This window comes from Salmo salar, chromosome 20 (genome assembly GCF_965601325.2).
Source record: "Salmo salar chromosome 20, fSalSal1, whole genome shotgun sequence".
NCBI lineage: Eukaryota > Metazoa > Chordata > Actinopteri > Salmoniformes > Salmonidae > Salmo > Salmo salar.
This window is the reverse complement of record NC_138310.1, coordinates 55,660,286-55,682,262: the sequence shown is the minus strand read 5'-3', so window position 1 is coordinate 55,682,262 and position 21,977 is coordinate 55,660,286. Positions and strand designations below refer to the sequence as shown.

Sequence of the window (21,977 nt, the reverse complement as noted above, 5' to 3'; positions counted from 1 at the left end):
TCACTGTATATCCAAGACCAACATAGCACGCAGAACACATCCAATACAGGTATCAAGGTGATGCTTTAATTGACCAAGTTCCAATGATATTGTCACTCCTAACTCCTACTTTACAAAAGACACTAAAATTGAAACATTTTTAAAGAGTAAAAAAGTAGTAAATATCGTTCAACCGACGAGGGCTATACCAGAGAAAGCATGGCAAGAATCCAAATCATATGACGATCATAGATAAGAGACATTACATATTACTATTTACATTTAGTAACACAGTCAGATTTACATATATTATAATTTATGTATACAGTGCCTTCGGAAAGTATTCAGACCCCTTGACTTTTCCCACATTTTGTTACATTACAGCCTTATTCTACAATTACATTTTTACAAATTACATTTGTAAAAATCCTCAGCAATCTACACACAAAACCTAATAATGACAAAGCGAAAAAAGGTTCGAGTTTTGCTAATTTATAAAATAATACAAAACAGAAATACCTTATTTATATAAGTATTCAGACCCTTTGCTATGAGACTTGAAATTGAGCTCATGTTTCCATTGATCATCCTTGAGATGTTTCTACAACTTGATTGGCGTCCACCTGTGGTAAATTCAGTTGATTGGACATGATTTGGAAATGCACACACCTGTCTATATATAAGGTCCCACAGTTGACAGTGCATGTCAGAAAAAAAAACAAGCCATGAGGTTGAAGGAATTGTCCGTAGAGCGCAGAGACAGGAATGTGTCAAGGCACAGATCTGGGAAGGGTACCAAAACATTTCTGCAGCATTGAAGGTCCCCAAGAACACAGTGGCCTCCATCATTCTTAAACGGAAGAAGTTTGGAACCACCGAGACTCTTCCTAGAGCTGGCTGCCCGGACGAACTGAGCAATCGGGGGAGAAGGGCCTTGGTCAGGGAGGTGACCAAGAACCCGATAGTCACAGACAGAGCTCTAGAGTTCTTCTGTGGAGATGGGAAAACTTTCCAAAAGGACAACCATCTTTGCAGCACTCCACCAATCAGGCCTTTATGGTAGAGTGGCCAGACAGACCCACTCCTCAGTAAAAGGCACATGACAGTCCGCTTGGAGTTTGCCAAAAGGCACCTAAAGATTCTCAGACCATGAGAAACAAGATTCTCTGGTCTGATGAAACCTGGCACCATCCCTACGGTTAAGCATGGTGGTGGCAGAATCATGCTGTGGGCATGTTTTCAGCGGCAGGGACTGGGAGACTAGTAAGGGTTGAGGCAAAGCTGAACGGAGCAAAGTACAGAGAGATCCTTGATGAAAACCTGCTCCAGAGTGCTCAGGACCTCAGACTGGGGCAAAGGTTCACCTTCCAACAGGACAATGACCCTAAGCACACAGCCAAGACAACGCAGGAGTGGCTTCGGGACAAGTCTCTGAATGTCCTTGAGTGGCCCAGCCAGAGCCCGGACTTAAACCTGATCGAACATCTCTGGAGAGACCTGGAAATAGCTGTGCAGCAACGCTCCCCATCTAACCTGACAGAGCTTGAAAGATCTGCAGAGAATAATGGGATTAACTCCCCAAATACAGGTGTGCCAAGCTTTTAGCGTCATACCCAAGGAGACTCGAGGCTGTAATCCCTGCCAAAAGGTGCTTCAACAAAGTACTGACTAAAGGGTCTGAATACTTATGTAAAATTTCATTTTTTTATTTTCAATAAATTAGCAAAAATGTCTAAACCTGTTTTTGCTTTGTCATTATGGTATATTGTGTGTAGATGGGGGGGGGGGGGGGGGGGGAGAAACAATGTAATCCATTTTAAAATAAGGCTGGAAACTAACAAAATGTGGAAAAAGTCAAGAGGTCTGAATACTTTCCCGAAGGCACTGTATATTAAGATCTGTCATTTACAAAAATCATAATGCATTATATCACAAAAAGAAAAAGGCTATCCATAACCTTGGCTTTTAACAACAATTCTCAACCTCACGTTTGGCAACATTTTGACCCAAGCCAAAAAAAATGTTTTTATATATATATATTTGTGTTTGGTCAATTTATGGTAGATGGGTGGGTTCTTTGGTTGTGCTAGGGACGTCTACAGCCTCTGATTGGAAGTCTCGACTGCCAGTCAGTTGCCGTGGATACCAAGGAGATTAGTTTGATTAGTTGTGTTGCTTAGTTGGCTTCTGTTCAGAAAATCCACAGGTCTACTGTACAGCTTTGCGGTTCAGTGTTTTAAGTGAGGGCCAGGTAGTAAGGTAGTGTGTGTAACAATCTATGAACTGCTATGGTCATCCCAGACTGAAAGAAAGCTTCAGAACATCAACCTTTCAGAATGTCATAAGAGCATCTCCTAAAGGCCTCCACATCCTAACTGCTTCAGTGGCCAAAACACTAGAACCAATCTCCAAGCCTGTTCAAGTCAGAGCTTCAAAATTCAAAGCTGCTCAATTTAATCCAAAGTGGTGATGGTAGATGTATCCTGACTTACATCAGACACAACACATGAAGGATCCAAACATCACAAGACATGATTTCAGGCATCTACGGATGATGGAGAAAGCCAAAACACTGACTGAACAGACTCTTCTCAGTTAAGACTTAAATCCTTCACACTCCCTATCATCCTGACTCTCACAACAACAACTGCTGCCGCTGAAACCTAGAGTGGATCACACAGCTGTGCAACCAGCTGCTACTCCAACCTCACAACCAGGGTGGATTAGAATCCAGAATCAGGACCTACCCTTTCCCTGACTCTCCTCCCCTTAACCCTTCCCTCACCCAGCCCCCAGAGGCCTCATCACTGTCCTAGCTGGCACGGCATTGGGTGGATTAGATCAGCTGGATTTGGGGATAATCATTTTAGGCCATCTCATTCCCATACATACGAGAGCTCACATCAGCTCTTTAACCCAAGTCTACTGACCCTGCCAGGGCCTGGTCCCTCCTCACACTGCAGGCCAGCCAGCCCTAACATATATATAGTAACACAACAACACTGGCCTTGGCCTGGCTCTCCATCTGAAGAGCTACCCATCAGGCTGGGATGTTGGTCTGGGACATGCATGTTTGTTTGTTTGTTTGTTTGTTTGTGTGTGTGTGTGTGTGTGTGTGTGTGTGTGTGTGTGTGCACATGTGTGTTTGCTTGCCATTGTGCATGTGTCTGGTGGTGTCCATCCATCTCCAATGACATCCTCCTCCAGTCCAGACACACACAGAACCCAGCGGGGCAGGTCAGGCTGCTACTACAGCCACACACACACTCCCCTACTACTTCCACCCTGGAGGCTGCTGGTGTGTCATCAGGAGGGGAGGACAGAGGTCCATGGTAAATCAAAGTCGCACACTCACCCCCTTCCCTCCCATCCACCCCATTCAACCCCGAACCGAGTCACGGACAGCGCTTTGTTTTTCAGTCCCAGCCGTTGTCCTTGATCATGTGGGCCAGCTCGATGATGAACTTGCCCTCCTTGTACTTCTGACTGCTCTCAAAGGCATGCTCCTGTAGGGGAGTGTCAAGGTGGGGGAAGAGACAGGGTGAGGGAAAGGGGGGAGAGATGGAGGGAAAGGGGAGAGAGGGAAGGGGGGAGAGAAGATTAGGCTTTTCCAGGATGAGAAACTTCACACTCATTGCCACTGCAAACACTGTCCTCTGATTTCACCTCCCTTCCTTACTGAACCACGTTATATAATGGAGCATTGCAAGGAGTGCTGTAGGCCACTGCAGATTACAAATGATTACAAATGTAATAAAATGTTTTTACTGTACATCTCAATATCCTGTTTAGTCTTTTCTATTCAAGCAGAGAGACATCAGGTTTCACGATCTGGAAGTCCACTCGGTCAAGCGTCTGTGGAACTCGACGACGGTGTAGAAACAACCGTGTCAGGGATATTAATGGCCAGGCCCCACGTTTCGTTATATCTGGACAGACGTGTGAGGTGTGTGTGTGTGAGAGTCATAACAACCCCCCCCCCCCCCCCCCCCCCCCCCACACACACACACACACACACACACACACACACACACACACACACACACACACACACACAGGGGTCTGAGGGGGGAAGTGGCAGTGACTACCAGGCATAAAGCCATGCTGATAAACGGGACAGCTGGTATGTGGAGCGGCTGTGTGTTCCACATTGACCTGCTGCTAGAAATACCACCTTTACTAAACACTGAACATGGAGGCACAATTATATTTCAGAGCAAATATAAAGCTGTCCACATCTATTACTAATATATATATATACACAGGGGAGCAACTGGTTTTAGAAGTGGGGGGACAGAACTTTTTTTTATCCAGTCGGATAAACACTCCAAACAACACACCCGATTGCTCAGAGACATTCTCATGGTCCTAAAGCACACCATTGCCTTGTTTTGTATCACATTACAATGATAAAACTGGGGATGGACCAAATTGCAATTTCTGAATGAAAGTTTTATCATTGTAATGTGATACAAAACGAGGCAATGGTGTGCTTTAGGACCATGCGGATGGATGTCTCTCTCTCTCTATATATATATATAACAAGTTTGAATGACTCCAACCTAAGTGTATGTAAACTTCCAACTTCAACACACACACACACACATATATATATGTGTGTGTGTGTGTGTTGAAGTTGGAAGTTTACATACACTTAGGTTGGAGTCATTCAAACTTGTTTTTCAACTACTCCACAAATTTCTTGATAACAAACTATAGTTGTGACAAGTCGGTTAGGACATCTACTTTGTGCATAACACAAGTCATTTTTCCATCAATTGTTTAAAGACAGATTATTTCACTTATAATTCACTGTATCACAATTCCAGTGGGTCAGAAGTTTACATACACTAAGTTGACTGTGCCTTTAAACAGCTTGGAAAATTCCAGAAAAAGATGTCATGGCTTTAGAAGCTTCTGATAGGCTAATTGACATAATTTGAGTCAATTGGAAATATACCTGTGGATGTACTTCAAGGCCTACCTTCAAACTCAGTGCATCTTTGCTTGACATCGTGGGAAAATCAAAAGAAATCAGCCAAGACCTCAGAAAAAAAATTGTAGACCTCCACATGTCTGGTTCATCCTTGGGAGCAATTTCCAAATGCCTGAAGACACCACATTCATCTGTACAAACAATAGCAGGCAAGTATAAACACCACGGGACCACGCAGCCATCATACCGCTCAGAAAGGAGACGCGTTTTGTCTCTTACAGATTAACGTACTTTGGTGCAAAAAGTGCAAATCAATCCCAGAACAGCAAAGGACCTTGTGAAGATGCTGGAGGAAACGGGAACAAAAGTATCTATATCCACAGGAAAACCAGTCCTATATCGACATAACCTGAAAGGCCGCTCAGCAAGAAAGAAGCCACGGCTCCAAAACCGCCATAAAAAGCCAGACTACGGTTTGCAACTGCACATGGGGACAAATATCAATTTTTTTTGAGAAATGTCCTCTGGTCTGATGAAACAAAAATAGAACTGTTTGGACATAATGACCATCGTTATGTTTGCAGGAAAAAGGGGGAGGCTTGCAAGCCGAAGAACACCATCCCGTGAAGCACGGGGGTGGCAGCATCATGTTGTGGGGGTGTTTTGCTGCAGGAGGGGCTGGTGCACTTCACAAAATAGATGGCTTTACGAGGAAGGAAAATTATGTGGATATATTGAAGCAACATCTCAAGACATCAGTCAGGAAGTTAAAGCTTGGTCGCAAATGGGTCTTCCAAATGGGCAATGACCCCAAGCATACTTCCAAAGTTGTGGCAAAGCGGCTTAAGGACAAGAAAGTCAAGGTATTGGAGTGGCCATCACAAAGTCCTGACCTCAATCCTATAGAAAATTTGTGGGCAGAACTGAAAAAGCGTGTGCGAGCAAGGAGGCCTACAAACCTGACTCAGTTACACCAGCTCTGTCAGGAGGAATGGGCCAAAATTCACCAAACTTATTGTGGGAAGCTTGTGGAAGGCTAACCGAAACATTTGCCCCAAGTTAAACTATATAAGGTAATGCTACCAAATACTAATTGAGTGTATGTAAACTTCTGACCCACTGGGAATGTGATGAAAGAAATAAAAGCTGAAATAAATCATTCCCTCTACTATTATTCTGACATTTCACATACTTAAAATAAAATGGTGATCCTAACTGACCTAAGACAGGGAATTTTAACTAGGATTAAAAGTCAGGAATTGTGAAAAACTGAGTTTAAATGTATTTGGCTAAAGTGTATGTAAACTTCCGACTTCAACTGTATGTATGTATGTATGTATGTATGTATGTATGTGTGTGTGTATGTATAATATATATATATATATATATATATATATATATATATATATATATATATCTACTCAGCAAAAAAAATGTCCTCTCACTGTTAACTGCTTTAATTTCAGCAAACTTAACATGTGTAAATATTTGTATGAACATAACAAGACTCAACAACTGAGGCATAAACAGAACAAGTTCCCGGGCATTTCTGTGGGGAATGGCCCTAGCCCTCACCCTCCGATCCAACAGGTCCCAGATGTCCCTAATGGGATTGAGATCCGGGCTCTTCGCTGGCCATGGCAGAACACTGACATTCCTGTCTTGCAGGAAATCACGCGCAGAACGAGCAGTATGGCTGGTGGCATTGTCATGCTGGAGGGTCATGTCAGGATGAGCCTGCAGGAAGTGTACCACATGAGGGAGGAGGAAGTCTTCCCTGTAACGCACAGCGTTGAGATTGCCTGCAATGACAACAAGCTCAGTCCGATGATGCTGTGACACACCGCCCTAGACCATGACGGACCCTCCACCTCCAAATCGATCCTGCTCCAGAGTACAGGCCTCGGTGTAACGCTCATTCCTCTGACGATGTTGCTGTGCCCATAGGCGACGTTGTTGCCGGTGATGTCTGGTGAGGACCTGCCTTACAACAGGCCTACAAGTCCGCAGTCCAGCCTCTCTCCACCTATTGCAGACAGTCTGAGCACTGATGGAGGGATTGTACGTTCCTGGTGTAACTCGGGCAGTTGTTGTTGCCATCCTGTACCTGTGCCGCAGGTGTGATGTTCGGATGTACCGATCCTGTGCCGGTGTTGTTACACGTGGTCTGTCACTGTGAGGACGATCAGCTGTCTGACCTGTCTCCCTGTAGTGCTGTTTTAGGCGTCTCACAGTTCGGACATTGCAATATATTGCCCTGGCCACATCTGCAGTCCTCATGCCTCCTTGCAGCATGCCTAAGGCACGTTCACTCAGATGAGCAGGCACCCTGGGCATCTTTCTTTTGGTGTTTTTCAGAGTCAGTAGAAAGGCCTCTTCAGTGTCCTAAATTTTCATACCTGTGACCTTAATTTCCTACCGTCTGTAAGCTATTAGTGTCTTAACGACCGTTACACAGGTGCATGTTCATTAATTGTTTATGGTTCATTGAACAAGCATAGGAAACAGTGTTTAAACCCTTAACAATGACAATCTGTGAAGTTATTTGGATTTTTATGAATTATCTTTGAAAGACAGGGTCCTGAAAAAGGGCCGTTTCGTTTTTTGCTGAGTTATACATATACAGTGAGGGAAAAAAGTATTTGATCCCCTGCTGATTTTGTACGTTTGCCCACTGACAAAGAAATGATCAGTCTATAATTTTAATGGTAGCTTTATTTGAACAGTGAGAGACAGAATAACAAACCAATCCATAAAAACGCATGTCAAAAATGTTATAAATTGATTAGCATTTTAATGAGGGAAATAAGTATCTGACCCTTCTGCAAAACATGACTTAGTACTTGGTGGCAAAACCCTTGTTGGCAATCACAGAGGTCAGACATTTATTGTAGTTGGCCACCAGGTTTGCACACATCTCAGGAGGGATTTTGTCCCACTCCTCTTTGCAGATCTTCTCCAAGTCATTAAGGTTTCGAGGCTGACGTTTGGCAACTCGAACCTTCAGCTCCCTCCACAGATTTTCTATGGGATTAAGGTCTGGAGACAGGCTAGGCCACTCCAGGACCTTAATGTGCTTCTTCTTGAGCCACTCCTTTGTTGCCTTGGCCGTGTGTTTTGGGTCATTGTCATGTTGGAATACCCATCCACGACCCATTTTCAATGCCCTGGCTGAGGGAAGGAGGTTCTCACCAAAGATTTGACGGTACATGGCCCCATCCATCGTCCCTTTGATGCGGTGAAGTTGTCCTGTCCCCTTAGCAGAAAAACACCCCCAAAGCATAATGTTTCCACCTCCGTGTTTGACGGTGGGGATGGTGTTCTTGGGGTCATAGGCAGCATTCCTCCTCCTCCAAACACGGCGAGTTGAGTTGATGCCAATGAGCTCCATTTTGGTCTCATCTGACCACAACACTTTCACCCAGTTGTCCTCTGAATCATTCAGATGTTCATTGGCAAACTTCAGACGGGCATGTATATGTGCTTTCTTGAGCAGGGGGACCTTGCGGGCGATGCAGGATTTCAGTCCTTCACAGCGTAGTGTGTTACCAATTGTTTTCTTGGTGACTATGGTCCCAGCTGCCTTGACATCATTGACAAGATCCTCTCGTGTAGTTCTGGGCTGATTACTCACCGTTCTCATGATCATTGCAACTCCACGAGGTGAGATCTTGCATGGAGCCCCAGGCCGAGGGAGATTGACAGTTCTTTTGTGTTTCTTCCATTTGCGAATAATCGCACCAACTGTTGTCACCTTCTCACCAAGCTGCTTGGTGATGGTCTTGTAGCCCATTCCAGCCTTGTGTAGGTCTACAATCTTGTCACTGACAGCCTTGGAGAGCTCTTTGGTCTTGGCCATGGTGGAGAGTTTGGAATCTGATTGATTGATTGCTTCTGTGGACAGGTGTCTTTTATACAGGTAACAAACTGAGATTAGGAGCACTCCCTTTAAGAGTGTGCTCCTAATCTCAGCTCGTTACCTGTATAAAAGACACCTGGGAGCCAGAAATCTTTCTGATTGAGAGGGGGTTAAATACTTATTTCCCTCATTAAAATGCAAATCAATTTATAACATTTTTGACATGCATTTTTCTGGATTTTGTTGTTATTCTGTCTCTCACCATTAAAATTATAGACTGATCATTTCTTTGTCCATGGGCAAACGTACAAAATCAGCAGGGGATCAAATTATGTTTTCCCTCACTGTGTGTGTGTGTGTGTGTGTGTGTGTGTGTGTGTGTGTGTGTGTGTGTGTGTGTGTGTGTGTGTGTGTGTGTGTGTGTGTGATGTATGTATGTATGTATGTATGTATATATATATATAAATATATATATAAATAACACATACACACACAGTCAAAAGTTTAGACACATACTCTTTCAAGGGTTTTTCTTTATTTTTACTATTTTCTACATTGTAGAATAACAGAAGACAAACTATGAAATAACACATGTATTCATGTAGTAACCAAAAAAAGTGTTAAACAAATCAAAACATATTTTAGATTTTAGACATATGGAAAAATGTAGTCAAAAGTGTTAAACAAATCAAAATATATTTTAGATTCTTCAAAGTAGCCACCCTTTGCCTTTGACAGCTTTGCACATTCTTGGCCTTCTATCAACCAGCTTCATGAGGTAGTCACCTGGAATGCATTTCAATTAACAGGTGTGCCATGTTAAAAGTTAATTTGTGGAATTTCTTTCCTTCTTAATGCGTTTGAGCCAATCAGTTGTGTTGTAACAAGATAGGGGTGGTATACAGAAGATAGCCCTATTTGGTAAAAGACCAAGTCCATATTATGGCAAGAACAGCTCAAATAAGCAAAGAGAAACAACAGTTCCTCATTACTAAGACATGAAGGTCAGTCAATCCGGAAAAATTCAAAAACTTTGAAAGCTTCTTCAAGTGCAGTCGCAAATACCATCAAGCGTTATGTTGAAACTGGCTCTCATGAGGACCGCCACAGGAAAGGAAGATCCAGAGTTACCTCTGCGGCAGAGGATAAGTTCATTAGAGTTAACTGCACCTCAGATTGCAGCCCAAATAAATGCTTCACCGAGTTCAAGTAACAGATACATCAACAGTTGAGACGAGACTGCATGAATCAAGGCCTTCATGGTCAAATTTTTGCAAAGAAACCACTACTAATGGACACCAATAACAAGAAGAGACTTGCTTGGGCCAAGAAACACGAGCAATGGACATTAGACCGGTGGAAATCTGTCCTTTGGACTGATGAGTCCAAATTTTGGTTCCAACCTCTGTGTCTTTGTGAGACGCAGAGTAGGTGAACAGATGATCTCGGCATGTGTGGTTCCCACTGTGAAGCATGGAGGTGGTGTGATGGTGAGGGTGTGCTTTGCTCATGACACTGTCTGATTCATTCAGAATTCAAGGCACACCTAACCACCATGGCTACCACGGCATTCTGCAGCGATACGCCATCCCATCTGGTTTGCGCTTTGTGGGACTATCATTTGTTTTTCAACAGGACAATTATCCAACACACCTCCAGGCTGTGTAAGGGCTATTTGACAAAGAAGGAGAGTGATGCAGTGCTGCATCAGATGACCTGGCCTCCGCAATCCCATGACCTCAACCCAATTGGGATGGTTTGGGATGAGTTGCACCGCAGAGTGAAGGAAAAGCAGCCAACAAGTGCTCAGCATATGAAGAAACTCCTTCAAGACTGTTGGAAAAGTATTCCTCATGAAGCAGGTTGAGAGAATGCTAAGAGTGTGCAAAGCTGTCAAGGCAAAGGGCGGCTACTTTGAAGAATCTAAAATATATTTTGATTTGTTTAACACTTTTGACTACATTATTCCATATGTGTATTTCATAGTTTTGATGTCTTCACTATTATTCTACAATATAGAAAAAGGTACAAAAAGAATGAGTAGGTGTGTCCAAAAGTTTGCCTGGTAATGTATATATACACAGTGCCTTCGGAAAGTATTCAGACCCCTTGACTTTTTCCACATTGCTACGTTCCAGCCTTATTCTTCAATGTATGAAATACTCAGCAATCTACACACAATACCCCATAATGACAAAGTGAAAACAGGTTTAGATTTTTATTGCAAATTTATAAAAAAAATTAAAAATACATTTTTTTACTTAAAAATTCATACCCTTTGCTATATGAGACAGGAAATTGAGCTCAGATCCATCCTGTTTCCATTGATCATCCTTGAGCTGTTCCTACAACTTGATTGGAGTCCACCTGTGGTAAATTCAATTGATTGGACATGATTTGGAAAGGCACACACCTGCCTATGTAAAAGGTCCCACAGTTGACAGTGCATGTCAGAGCAAAAACCAAGTCATGATGTCGAAGGAATTTTCCGTAGAGATCCGAGACACGATTGTGTCGAGGCACAGATCTAAGGAAGGGTACCAAGAAATGTCTGCAGCATTGTAGTTTGGAACCACCAAGACTCTTCCTAGAGCTGGCCACCCGGCCAAACTGAGCAATCGAGAGAGAAGGGCCTTGGTCAGGGAGGTGACCAAGAAACCGAGCTCTAGAGTTCCTCTGTGGAAATGGGAGAACCTTCCAGAAAGACAAATATCTCTACAACACTCCACAAATAAGGACTTTAATGGTAGACTGGCTAGATGGAATACCCTCATCAGTAAAAGGCACATGACAGCCCGCTTGGAGAATGCCAAAAGGCACCTAAAGACTCTCAGACCATGAGAAGCAAGATTCAAGTCTGGAGGGAACCTGGCACCATCCTTACAGTGTAGCATTGTGGTGGCAGCATCATGCTGTGGGGATGTTTTTCAGCGGCAGGGACTGGGAGACTAGTCAGGATCGAGGAAAGATGAACGGAGCAAAGTACAGAAAGATCCTTGATGAAAACCCACTCCACAACCTCAGACTGGGGCAAAGGTTTACCTTCCAACAAGAAAGAGACCCTAAGCACACAACCAAAACAATGCAGGAGTGGCTTCGGAATACGTCTGAATGTCCTTGAGTGGCCCAGCCAGTGCCCGGACTTGAACCTGATCGAGCATTTCTGGAGAGACCTGAAAATAGCTATGCAGCAACGCTCCCCATCCAAACTGACAGAGCTTGAGAGGATCTGCAGAGAAGAATGGGAGAAGCCACTCCTACGTTGTCTTGGCTGTGTGCTTATGGTCATTGTCCTGTTGGAAGGTGAACCTTCAAACCAGTCTGAGATCCTGAGCATGTTTTCATCAATGATCTCTCTGTACTTTGCTCCATTCATCCTTCACTCGATCCTGACTAGTCTCCCAGTCCCTGCCGCTGGAAAACATCCCCACAGCATGATGGTTCCAGGTTTCCTCCAGACGTGAAGCTTGGCATTCAGGCCAAAGAGTTCAATCTTGGTTTCATCAGACCAGAGAATCTTGTTTCTCATGGTCAGAGTCCTTTAGTGGCCTTTTGGCCAACTCCAAGCAGGCGGTCATGTTTCTTTTACTAAGGAGTGGCTTCCGTCTGGCCACCACCAGTGCTACAGAGATGGTTGTCCTTCTGTTAGGTTCTCCCATCTCCACAGAATAACTCCAGAGCTCTTTCAGAGTGACCTTTGGGTTCTTGGTCACTTCTCTGACCAAGGCCCTTCTCCCCGATTGCTCAGTTTGGCTGGGCGGCCAGCTCTAGGAAGAGTCTTGGCGGTTCCAAACTTCTTACATTTAAGAATGATGGAGGCCACTGTGTTCTTGGGGACCTTCAATGCTCCAGACATGTTTTGGTACCCTTCCCCAGATCTGTGCCTTGACACAATGCTGTCTCGGAGCTCTATGAACAATTCCTTCAACCTCATGGCTTGGTCTTTGCTCTGACATGCATTGTCAACTGTGGGACCTTATATAGACAGTTGTGTGCCTTTCCAAATCATGTCCAATCAATTGAATTTACCACAGGTGGACTTCAATCAAGCTGTAGAAACCTCGCAAGCATGATCAATGGAAACAGGATGCACCTGAGCTCAATTTCAATTCTCATAGCAAAGGGTCTGAATACCTATGTAAATAAGGTATGTTTTATTTGTAATACATTTTCAAACATTTCTAAAAATCTGTTCGCTTTGCGATTTAATGGGTTTTGTGTGTAGATTGATGAGGAAAAACATTGATTATCAATTTTAGAATAAGGCTGTAATGTAACAAAATGTGGGAAAAGTAAAGGTGTATATGTATATACACTGCTCAAAAAATAAAGGGAACACTTAAACAACACATCCTAGAGCTGAATGAAAGAAATAATCTTATTAAATACTTTTCTTTACATAGTTTAATGTGCTGACAACAAAATCACACAAAAATAATCAATGTAAATCCAATTTATCAACCCATGGAGGTCTGGATTTGGAGTCACACTCAAAATTAAAGTGGAAAACCACATAACAGGCTGATCCAACTTTGATGTAATGTCCTTAAAACAAGTCAAAATGAGGCTCAGTAGTGTGTGTGGCCTCCACGTGCCTGTATGACCTCCCTACAACGCCTGGGCATGCTCCTGATGAGGTGGCGGATGGTCTCCTGAGGGATCTCCTCCCAGACCTGGACTAAAGCATCCGCCAACTCCTGGACAGTCTGTGGTGCAACGTGGTGTTGGTGGATGGAGCGAGACATGATGTCCCAGATGTGCTTAATTGGATTCAGGTCTGGGGAACGGGCGGGCCAGTCCATAGCATCAATGCCTTCCTCTTGCAGGAACTGCTGACACACTCCAGCCACATGAGGTCTAGCATTGTCTTGCATTAGGAGGAACCCAGGGCCAACCGCACCAGCATACGGTCTCACAAGGGGTCTGAGGATCTCATCTCGGTACCTAATGGCAGTCAGGCTACCTCTGGCGAGCACATGGAGGGCTGTGCGGCCCCCCAAAGAAATGCCACCCCACACCATGACTGACCCACCGCCAAACCGGTTATGCTGGAGGATGTTGCAGGCAGCAGAACGTTCTCCACGGCATCTCCAGACTCTGTCACGTGCTCAGTGTGAAGCTGCTTTCATCTGTGAAGAGCACAGGGCGCCAGTGGCGAATTTGCAAATCTTGGTGTTGTCTGGCAAATGCCAAACGTCCTGCACGGTGTTGGGCTGTAAGCACAACCCCCACCTGGGGACGTCGGGCCCTCATACCACGCTCATGGAGTCTGTTTCTGACCGTTTGAGCAGACACATGCACATTTGTGGCCTGCTGGAGGTCATTTTGCAGGGCTCTGGCAGTGCTCCTCCTGCTCCTCAATGCACAAAGGCGGAGGTAGCGGTCCTGCTGCTGGGTTGTTGCCCTCCTACGGCCTCCTCCACGTCTCCTGATGTACTGGCCTGTCTCCTGGTAGCGCCTCCATGCTCTGGACACTACGCTGACAGACACAGCAAACCTTCTTGCCACAGCTCGCATTGATGTGCCATCCTGGATGAGCTGCACTACCTGAGCCACTTGTGTGGGTTGTAGACTCCGTCTCATGCTACCACTAAAGTGAAAGCACCGCCAGCATTCAAAAGTGACCAAAACATCAGCCAGGAAGCATAGGAACTGAGAAGTGGTCTGTGGTCTCCACCTGCACAACCACTCCTTTATTGGGGGTGTCTTGCTAATTGCCTATAATTTCCACCTGTTGTCTATTCCATTTGCACAACAGCATGTGAAATTTATTGTCAATCAGTGTTGCTTCCTAAGTGGACAGTTTGATTTCACAGAAGTGTGATTGACTTGGAGTTACATTGTGTTGTTTAAGTGTTCCCTTTATTTTTTTGAGCAGTGTATATTATAAACTGGGTGGTTTGAACCCTGACTGCTGATTGGCTGACAGCCGTGGTATATCAGACCGTATGACAACATTTGTTTTTCCTGCTCTAATTACATTGGTAACCAGTTTATAATAGCAATAAGGCACCTCGGGGGTTTGTGGTATATGGACAATATTACACGGCTGTGTCCAGGCACTCCGCTTTGCGTTGACCCTAAGAACAGTCCTCAACCGTGGTATATTGGCCATATACCACAAAACCCTGAGGTGCCTTATTGCTTAATTATCCAGTATATAGGCAACATGATATAGGGCCTACTTATTCTTGATACATAAAAACAGATTTTTATTTTTGAATGGATTCTAACCCTTTGTCTAATTTGTGATTGGATAAGCAGTTGTTCTTGTTGCTGGTCAAACTGGTCTTGAATCACTACAGTTCTCAGTGTGGACAGCCCAGCTCTGGTCCAACATGAATGGCCACCATCTCTGAACTAGGAGAAGGAGGTCAAGTTGGTTGAGTACTTGGAAAATATATAGGCCTACATCATGAGAAATATGCCCCTCAGATCAAGATTGAAACTGCAAGGAATCCCTTTACTGAGTCAGCCTATGTACTGTAATGTTACACTTAAGGTAGGAATAACGGGCCCAAAATAGTCAAAAAATGAAGACCAGAGCTCATCCATGTCAATACGATAACATGTACACGCAATTGTTCCAAAACCTTTATTAGTTCACAGCGTTTCAATCCTACAACGATCTAATATGCTAATAAAGGTATTACTAATGACGGTAAATAATGTGCCTATTCTCTCTAACTCTAGATACAGTTCTAACCTCCCCTGACACGTAAACACTCTTACACTCACATATTTCCAACCCAGAGTTGTCTTGCAGTTCTCACAGTAGATATCTGCCACAGCATGCAGCCCCGTGAGCAACACCCTCTCTTCCGCCGGCCCGCACCCCACGTTCACCCTGAGAGCGAGGGAGAGAGAGAAAGCAAGCGCATAAGCTGTTTGATTCGTAAAGGTTGCCTGTCTATACTGAGTCATAACACACCCACTCCCACACTAGATATTACCCAAAAGGCACTTCATACTGAGCTAGATAGGGACCATGCTCATACAGTACAAATGGGCATCTTCATTGTGATTGTGCTCGTGGGCTGAGGACTGGATCATGTCTGTACTGTTACTACATGCAGACACGCTGATACTCACACCGAGTTGAACAGATAAGCTCTGCCTTGGCTCCCCTGGAAAGACTACAGGAAGAGAAGATAAGTAGGTTAAAAAGGAGGAGGAGTATCCTCAGCATTAAAGCCACAATCTGGAGTTTGTTTTAGCCCCGCCACTTCATTGACATGATGCTTGAGCAGCAGGAAATATCCCAGATTTTGCCTTTAAATTAAGACTGACTGACAGACATGTGCTTTTGTACAGGTGAGGGTTTACTTTACATAGTGTAGCACATGGAAAAAGTAATATTCAAACACACAAGCTGTAGAAGTAAGATGGCGGTGAAATGAGCGACAGAGGCGCAGTACGCTCGTTTTCAGTCTGAAAGTGCAGCATCAGCTGTAATACTAGGTCTAAGTGTGAAGGAGTCTGCCAGCAGCGCTTTAAGACAGCTGCAGCAAGCACTCAATACCTTTCTAGTTATTGCAGTGCGATGCACTGAAAGTTCAAATGAATCTAAAAACTACAGTATTTATACAGGTCATCCTTTATTTAACCAGGAAAGTCATGTTGAGATGGACATCTCTTTCAAGTAAGCCCTGGAGCCCAACAGTAGCGTGTTCTCCCATGTGCTCTCTTGGGAATAACTTGCACATTAGGGCAGTGTTTCCCTTACATACCTGATTCAGCTGATCACCAAACCCTTGCTTAGTAGAATCAGGGTCAAGTTCATTAGGCACAAAACAGAAGAAAACAGAGTGTCTACCTGGACTTGTCAAGCAAGAAACACAAATGTTCTGTTTTAAAACATTTGAAAACGCTTTCAGTTGTATGCCCTAATGAGCGCCACCCAGGTGCTGGGCTTCAAACAGTGACAGCCTTTAAAAAGCAACAAACCTCCTTGAAAATGGCCTATGTGGCATCAATAGGAGTCAGAAACAGTTATTCTAGTGTCCAAATCGACTACAAAGTGGAACCAGGATGATTTTGGTTATAAAGGAAGTCTCGTCTAAAGGAGTTTAGAACATCCGTGAGTCACAATGGGTAAATGACGATGTCCTTTTGCCCACTATCATGGGGTGAACAGCTGCGGTGATTGCTCTTAATCCAATAGCAGCATAGACAGTAAGACAGACCTGCCCAGCAGCTCCGACTGTTTACATAAGACAGCAGGTTGCGCATTTTTTTTACTTGAGAAATACTGCACCAAACACCATAGGCAGATGTAAAATTGGTCCCGTGTGGCTCAGTTGGTAGAGCATGGTGTTTGCAACGCCAGGGTTGTGGGTTCGATTCCGAAGGGGGACCAGTACGGGGGGGAAAAATGTATGAAATGTATGCATTCACTACTGTAAGTCGCTCTGGATAAGAGCGTCTGCTAAATGACTAAAATGTAAAATTACGTAACTAAAACATCCTCTGCAAAAACAAGCTTAATTACAGATTTCTTGAGTATCTTAGATTCATTTTGAGGAATGCGAAATATGCTTCTGTGTCTAGTGTCTGATGAGGGACAAACATCATTAACCAAAACGTGGAATCGGTCAGGAACACCAAGACTGAAATCTAGTTTTTCTAATGAGCAACAGAAAAACATATGCACCTTTAGGGGTGTTCTGTGGCTCTTTAAAGGAAATGTGGAATAGATTGAGGGAAATACTATTAGAGCAAGCAGCGTTATTAGAGGATGGACGGCTGTGGTCAGTATGTTAAACAGTCAGTGTTCACCTTGGAGATGAGCTCGTCGTGGTTGGCCAGGTGCGCTCTGCAGTGGATGCAGCTGTAGGTTCGGTGGCAGCTGGGCAGGTAGGCCTGGAAGGTCTTGGAGCGCGTCATCCTGACCATCGGGTGGGGCGGGGTGGGGGGGCGGTGCAGGAAAGGGCTGCCGGCCCAGCTAGGCTCGCAGGGGAAGCACCGCAACACACAGGTAAGGGCCGTGGTGGGGGGCGGGGCGGGAGGCACACACCTGGTGAAGCGCAGCACAGGAGATACACACTGATGAAGGTGGTCTATAGTCGAAACCTTGTTTTTTTTTAACCTAATCGCTGTGTAGGTTGTTGGCAATGCACCACAAACAGATCTGGGTCCAGGATAATCTGTGTGTGGATATAAAGAGATTTTAACTTGAGTGCTATATATATATATATATATATATATAAATAAATAATTGTCCATCTTTACACACTGTAAGACCCGAAAATCTGTTAGTCTCCATTTGTTCTCTGCATATGAATTAATGTTTAGTAGGCAAATTACTTTGCAATGAATGTGTACAGTATGTAGCCTATGATAGATGAAAAATGTCAGGTATTCTATACTGAGTTAAGCATAGACTGATCTCATGATCATTATACTGAGACACAGTAGCCTAAAAATAATTGAACTTTAGACTGTTAACAGAAAGAGGCTTGAAAGGGAAAGGCTGTGTGCTATAAGCCTTTAAGACATGCCCTTGTTTTCTCTGTAGGCTTCTGCCTCTGAGCCAACAGTGTGGGACCGGGGCATAAAGAGACCACTCAAAAGGTCTTGCACACACACACTTTAACCCCAAAGTCTTTCCTTTCTCCCTGTCATTTTAGGACAAACATGTGAGGATAAGACTAAAGCAGAGTTTAGCACATATCTAAGTAATTGCCACAGTCTCCATAGACTCCAATTAGGAACAGGTTGTTACTCTAAACCAGGGTTGTGGTCAATTCCCTTTCAATTCAGACAATTGAGGAAGTAAACTTGATTCCAATTCCACATTTACCTCCTTGAAACGCATTAAGGAATATTGGAATGGGAACTTGACCCCAACCTTGCAGTAAATGAGGTTGCAATGAGGGGGCAATGAGGTTCATCTAGTCAAACAGCCTTGGTTAGAGACATGTATATCTGGCAGGTTCAAGGCCTGTCCTGACATAATCTTGAAATATGGAGCTAAATACAGCTCCAATGTATTTAGTTACAGTTAACTGTCAAAGCAATGATGTACTCTATGAATCCAATATGTTCTGTCGCTAATGGACGACGAGGCAACCACACTGCGTAACGGGTGGTTAGATTACCTAGGTCTATTTCTGTCTCATGGGGATATCACACAAGCACGCCTCACCCACATAGATACACACACAGCAGAGTTGATATGTGTTGATTTGGGGAAATCAAGTATTGTGAAAGAGATGCCTTATGTCACTGCCTTCTGACTCTTTCCTTCCAAAGGATCCATTCCGCTTTTCCAAAGCATGTCAGTTACTTGAGAGATGAAATGAGAGCTGAGTTTCATGTGCATTACAAAACGGAGAGACCGCCTTGTCTGCGCAAATCACATTAGCCTTCCAAATCACCTCCATTTGTAATGATTTTCCACCCTCGACTCAGATATGGAAAATTATTTGTCCAGGTCTCTCAGTTATAAGAGATATTATAAACGGGGTGATTCAAGCCCTGAATGCTGATTGGCTGACAGCCATGGTATACCACACCGTATACCACGGGTATGACAAAACATTTAATTTTACTACTCTAATTACATTGGTAACCAGTTTATAGTAGCAATAAGGCACCTCAGGGGTTTGTGATATATGGCCAATATACCACGGCTAAGGGCTGTTCTTATGCATGATGCAATGCGGAGTGGCTGGATCCAGCCCTTAGCCGTGGTCTATTGGCCATATACCACACCTCCTCTGGCCTTATTGCTTAATTACGTCTCCATGTGACATAGGCACAGAAAGACTGTAACAGATATAGAAATAGCATGTGAATATAGTCACTTGTATGTAACATTTTATAGTTCAACGCAATATGTGCTGCACCGTTCGTTTCTTAGGTGAGAGGCTGACTGACACTTTGAAGAATCCTCCACTCCTTTTCATAAACCAGATCATCTTTTGATGCACTCATCTAGAAAAGGATCTCTTTCAAGACCCAGCATTTGTTTGTAGACTAAATGCATCCACTACAACAACAACACAGCAAGCGGAGGCTCTACCCTGCTTTGCACCAAAGCCTCTTTGTTTCATGGCACAGAAGAAAATCTAAAGACAGCTAAGAATAAGTCCAAAGACTAACCAAGACAAATTCTGTCCCGGTCAAATAATTCTCCAAAGATAACAGGGATGGGATCCACCAATGCTGTCTGAGCTTGCAAAAACTGCTGCCGTGTTTTTCTGACACATCATCATCACCTTCTTCTCCTGTTTCTGTCTGCCTCGCCCCTGAAGGCTGATGTGCTGAGCTGACTGGTATTGGTATAGTCTGGGTGCCACACTACATGCCACATCACTTACCAGCCAAAAGGTCCTCGCTGGTATAAAAACAACAACCTTGCTTATGTAACCGGAGAGGAGCTGCTGCTGCGGTCGCTCGGTCGAACAGAGAGGGACGATGATAGTGATAGTAGCCAGGGGACAGAGAGAGAAAGAGAGCGAGACGGATGGACGGACTGGGGAGCATGCGTCCTTGTGTTTGGGGCCCTAGCTGTCCTTCATAGCACACAGCTCCAATAGGAGGCTTTATGTAGTTTCCTCTCTCTCGCTCTCATTCAGTGACAACAGACAGCATAGTGATGCGTTACATCACTGACAACAACAGACCAAATCTCAAATCCCCTTATCTGATCATGTGTTCAGGTGTCACGTGTGTGTGAGAGAGAGAGAGAGATTGGGGGACTTGTGTATTTGCACATATGAATCTGGTCAGAGACAGTGGCTGCCTGGATCACTGTATGTAGGGCAGACTTTTAGCCACCACAGTTGGTGGGGATGTCTCGGTTTGGCAATGCAAGGAAGTTGATTCAACATACACACACACCCGTGTATGCACACATAAACACCTTGTTCATGATGTGTTACATGATCCAAAAGTATGTCTTGTGCGTACAGTAACATGTCATTACTTGAGAAAACATATGTCTTTACATTATGATGCAGAAAAACGATTTACTCAGCATTGCCTTTTAGCGTCACACTGAACAGTCCTATAGAGGAGTTGAAGTCTATGTTAAGGCAACACGTGTCTATTAGCGCCAGTTGTCTATAAGAAACATGCAAATAAATCATTTGACAACGGTCAACTAGAGGATTAGGCGACAGGCGATTCAACACCCAACACAGAAGCCATAATAAACATGACGTAGAAATGTTCACTGGCATAACACACACCGCCGCAGACCCAAGGTTGGGATCCTCCCCCAGATAGCATGATTTTGTTTTTGAATGACATGAAATTAGTTAAAAAAGTTCAACATTGTCACTCAGCCTCATGGGAAAATGTATAGACTAGCTGGAAATCAGCTCTAAAACAGCACAATTTTCTCAGCCTCATGCCAAAATGTGTAAAATAGCATGAGATTAGCTATAAAACTGCAAATATACCTTGCGCTACACCAATGTATATGATGATATTGTCAGCAGGCAGGATTATTTTCACGCACTCGATGTTCTCACATCGTATTTCTGCCTGCGGCTGCTGGTGGCGCAGGATCAGGCCATGCGTAACGTGTAATAATAATAACAACCAGCTCTACTGCAGACCTCGCCATCCCATCCATGCCCGCAACATCAACAACCAACTGGCAACATTCTGAACTACAATGGGCAATTCAATTAAAACAGAATATTCAACCATATGCAAGGATTTACCTTTGAATATATGAAAAATATGTTGATCACTAAAAAAAATCGCGCCTCCTCGTTTTCCTCGTAGCAAAGCCAAACCTAAATCCTTCTTTGCATTTCTTTCGAGGTAAATTCCCTCTCCAGCCCTGGCAATCGTTCAGACGCAATGTTTTTAAGCGCGCAGTTCCCAGGCCGAGTTTGACGTAATTACACAGAACCACATTGTACTTCGGCTGGAGACAAATTGACAGCCGTGTCCGCCAACCAATACAGCGATAAGGCATAGCAACACTGCGCTTATTGGTTATGAATAGACAGGAGCAACCAATACTTTTGCTCGTAATGTTAGGCTGGCTACCTGCAGTTCTATTCAGTTTTAGGACAGAGACAGATATGGACCTGTATTGAAGAATTTCCTGAGGAAATATAATTGAAAAATTGTGTTGAGGTTATGTAAATAGGCAGAATAGGCACAGCAATGGACTTCAACATCTTAACTTTTGATCCAAGATTGACCCTTCAGATAACTTGTTCTGATGTTAGGTGGGCT

General features: G+C 44.0%; 1 protein-coding gene across 1 annotated transcript; it reads right to left on the bottom strand.

Moving 5' to 3' along the window:
• Positions 1-44: 44 nt before the first annotated feature.
• On the bottom strand, positions 45-21,657 carry LOC106580881 (protein yippee-like 2). The gene is made up of 5 exons (XM_014162409.3): positions 21,452-21,657; positions 17,553-17,790; positions 15,867-15,910; positions 15,513-15,621; positions 45-3,485 (listed from the first exon to the last, which is right to left on the bottom strand). Exons 2-5 carry the CDS (start codon positions 17,667-17,669, stop codon positions 3,396-3,398), a joined length of 360 nt encoding a protein of 119 aa, XP_014017884.1. The 5' UTR covers positions 17,670-17,790; positions 21,452-21,657; the 3' UTR covers positions 45-3,395.
• Between the last annotated feature and the right edge of the window lie 320 nt (positions 21,658-21,977).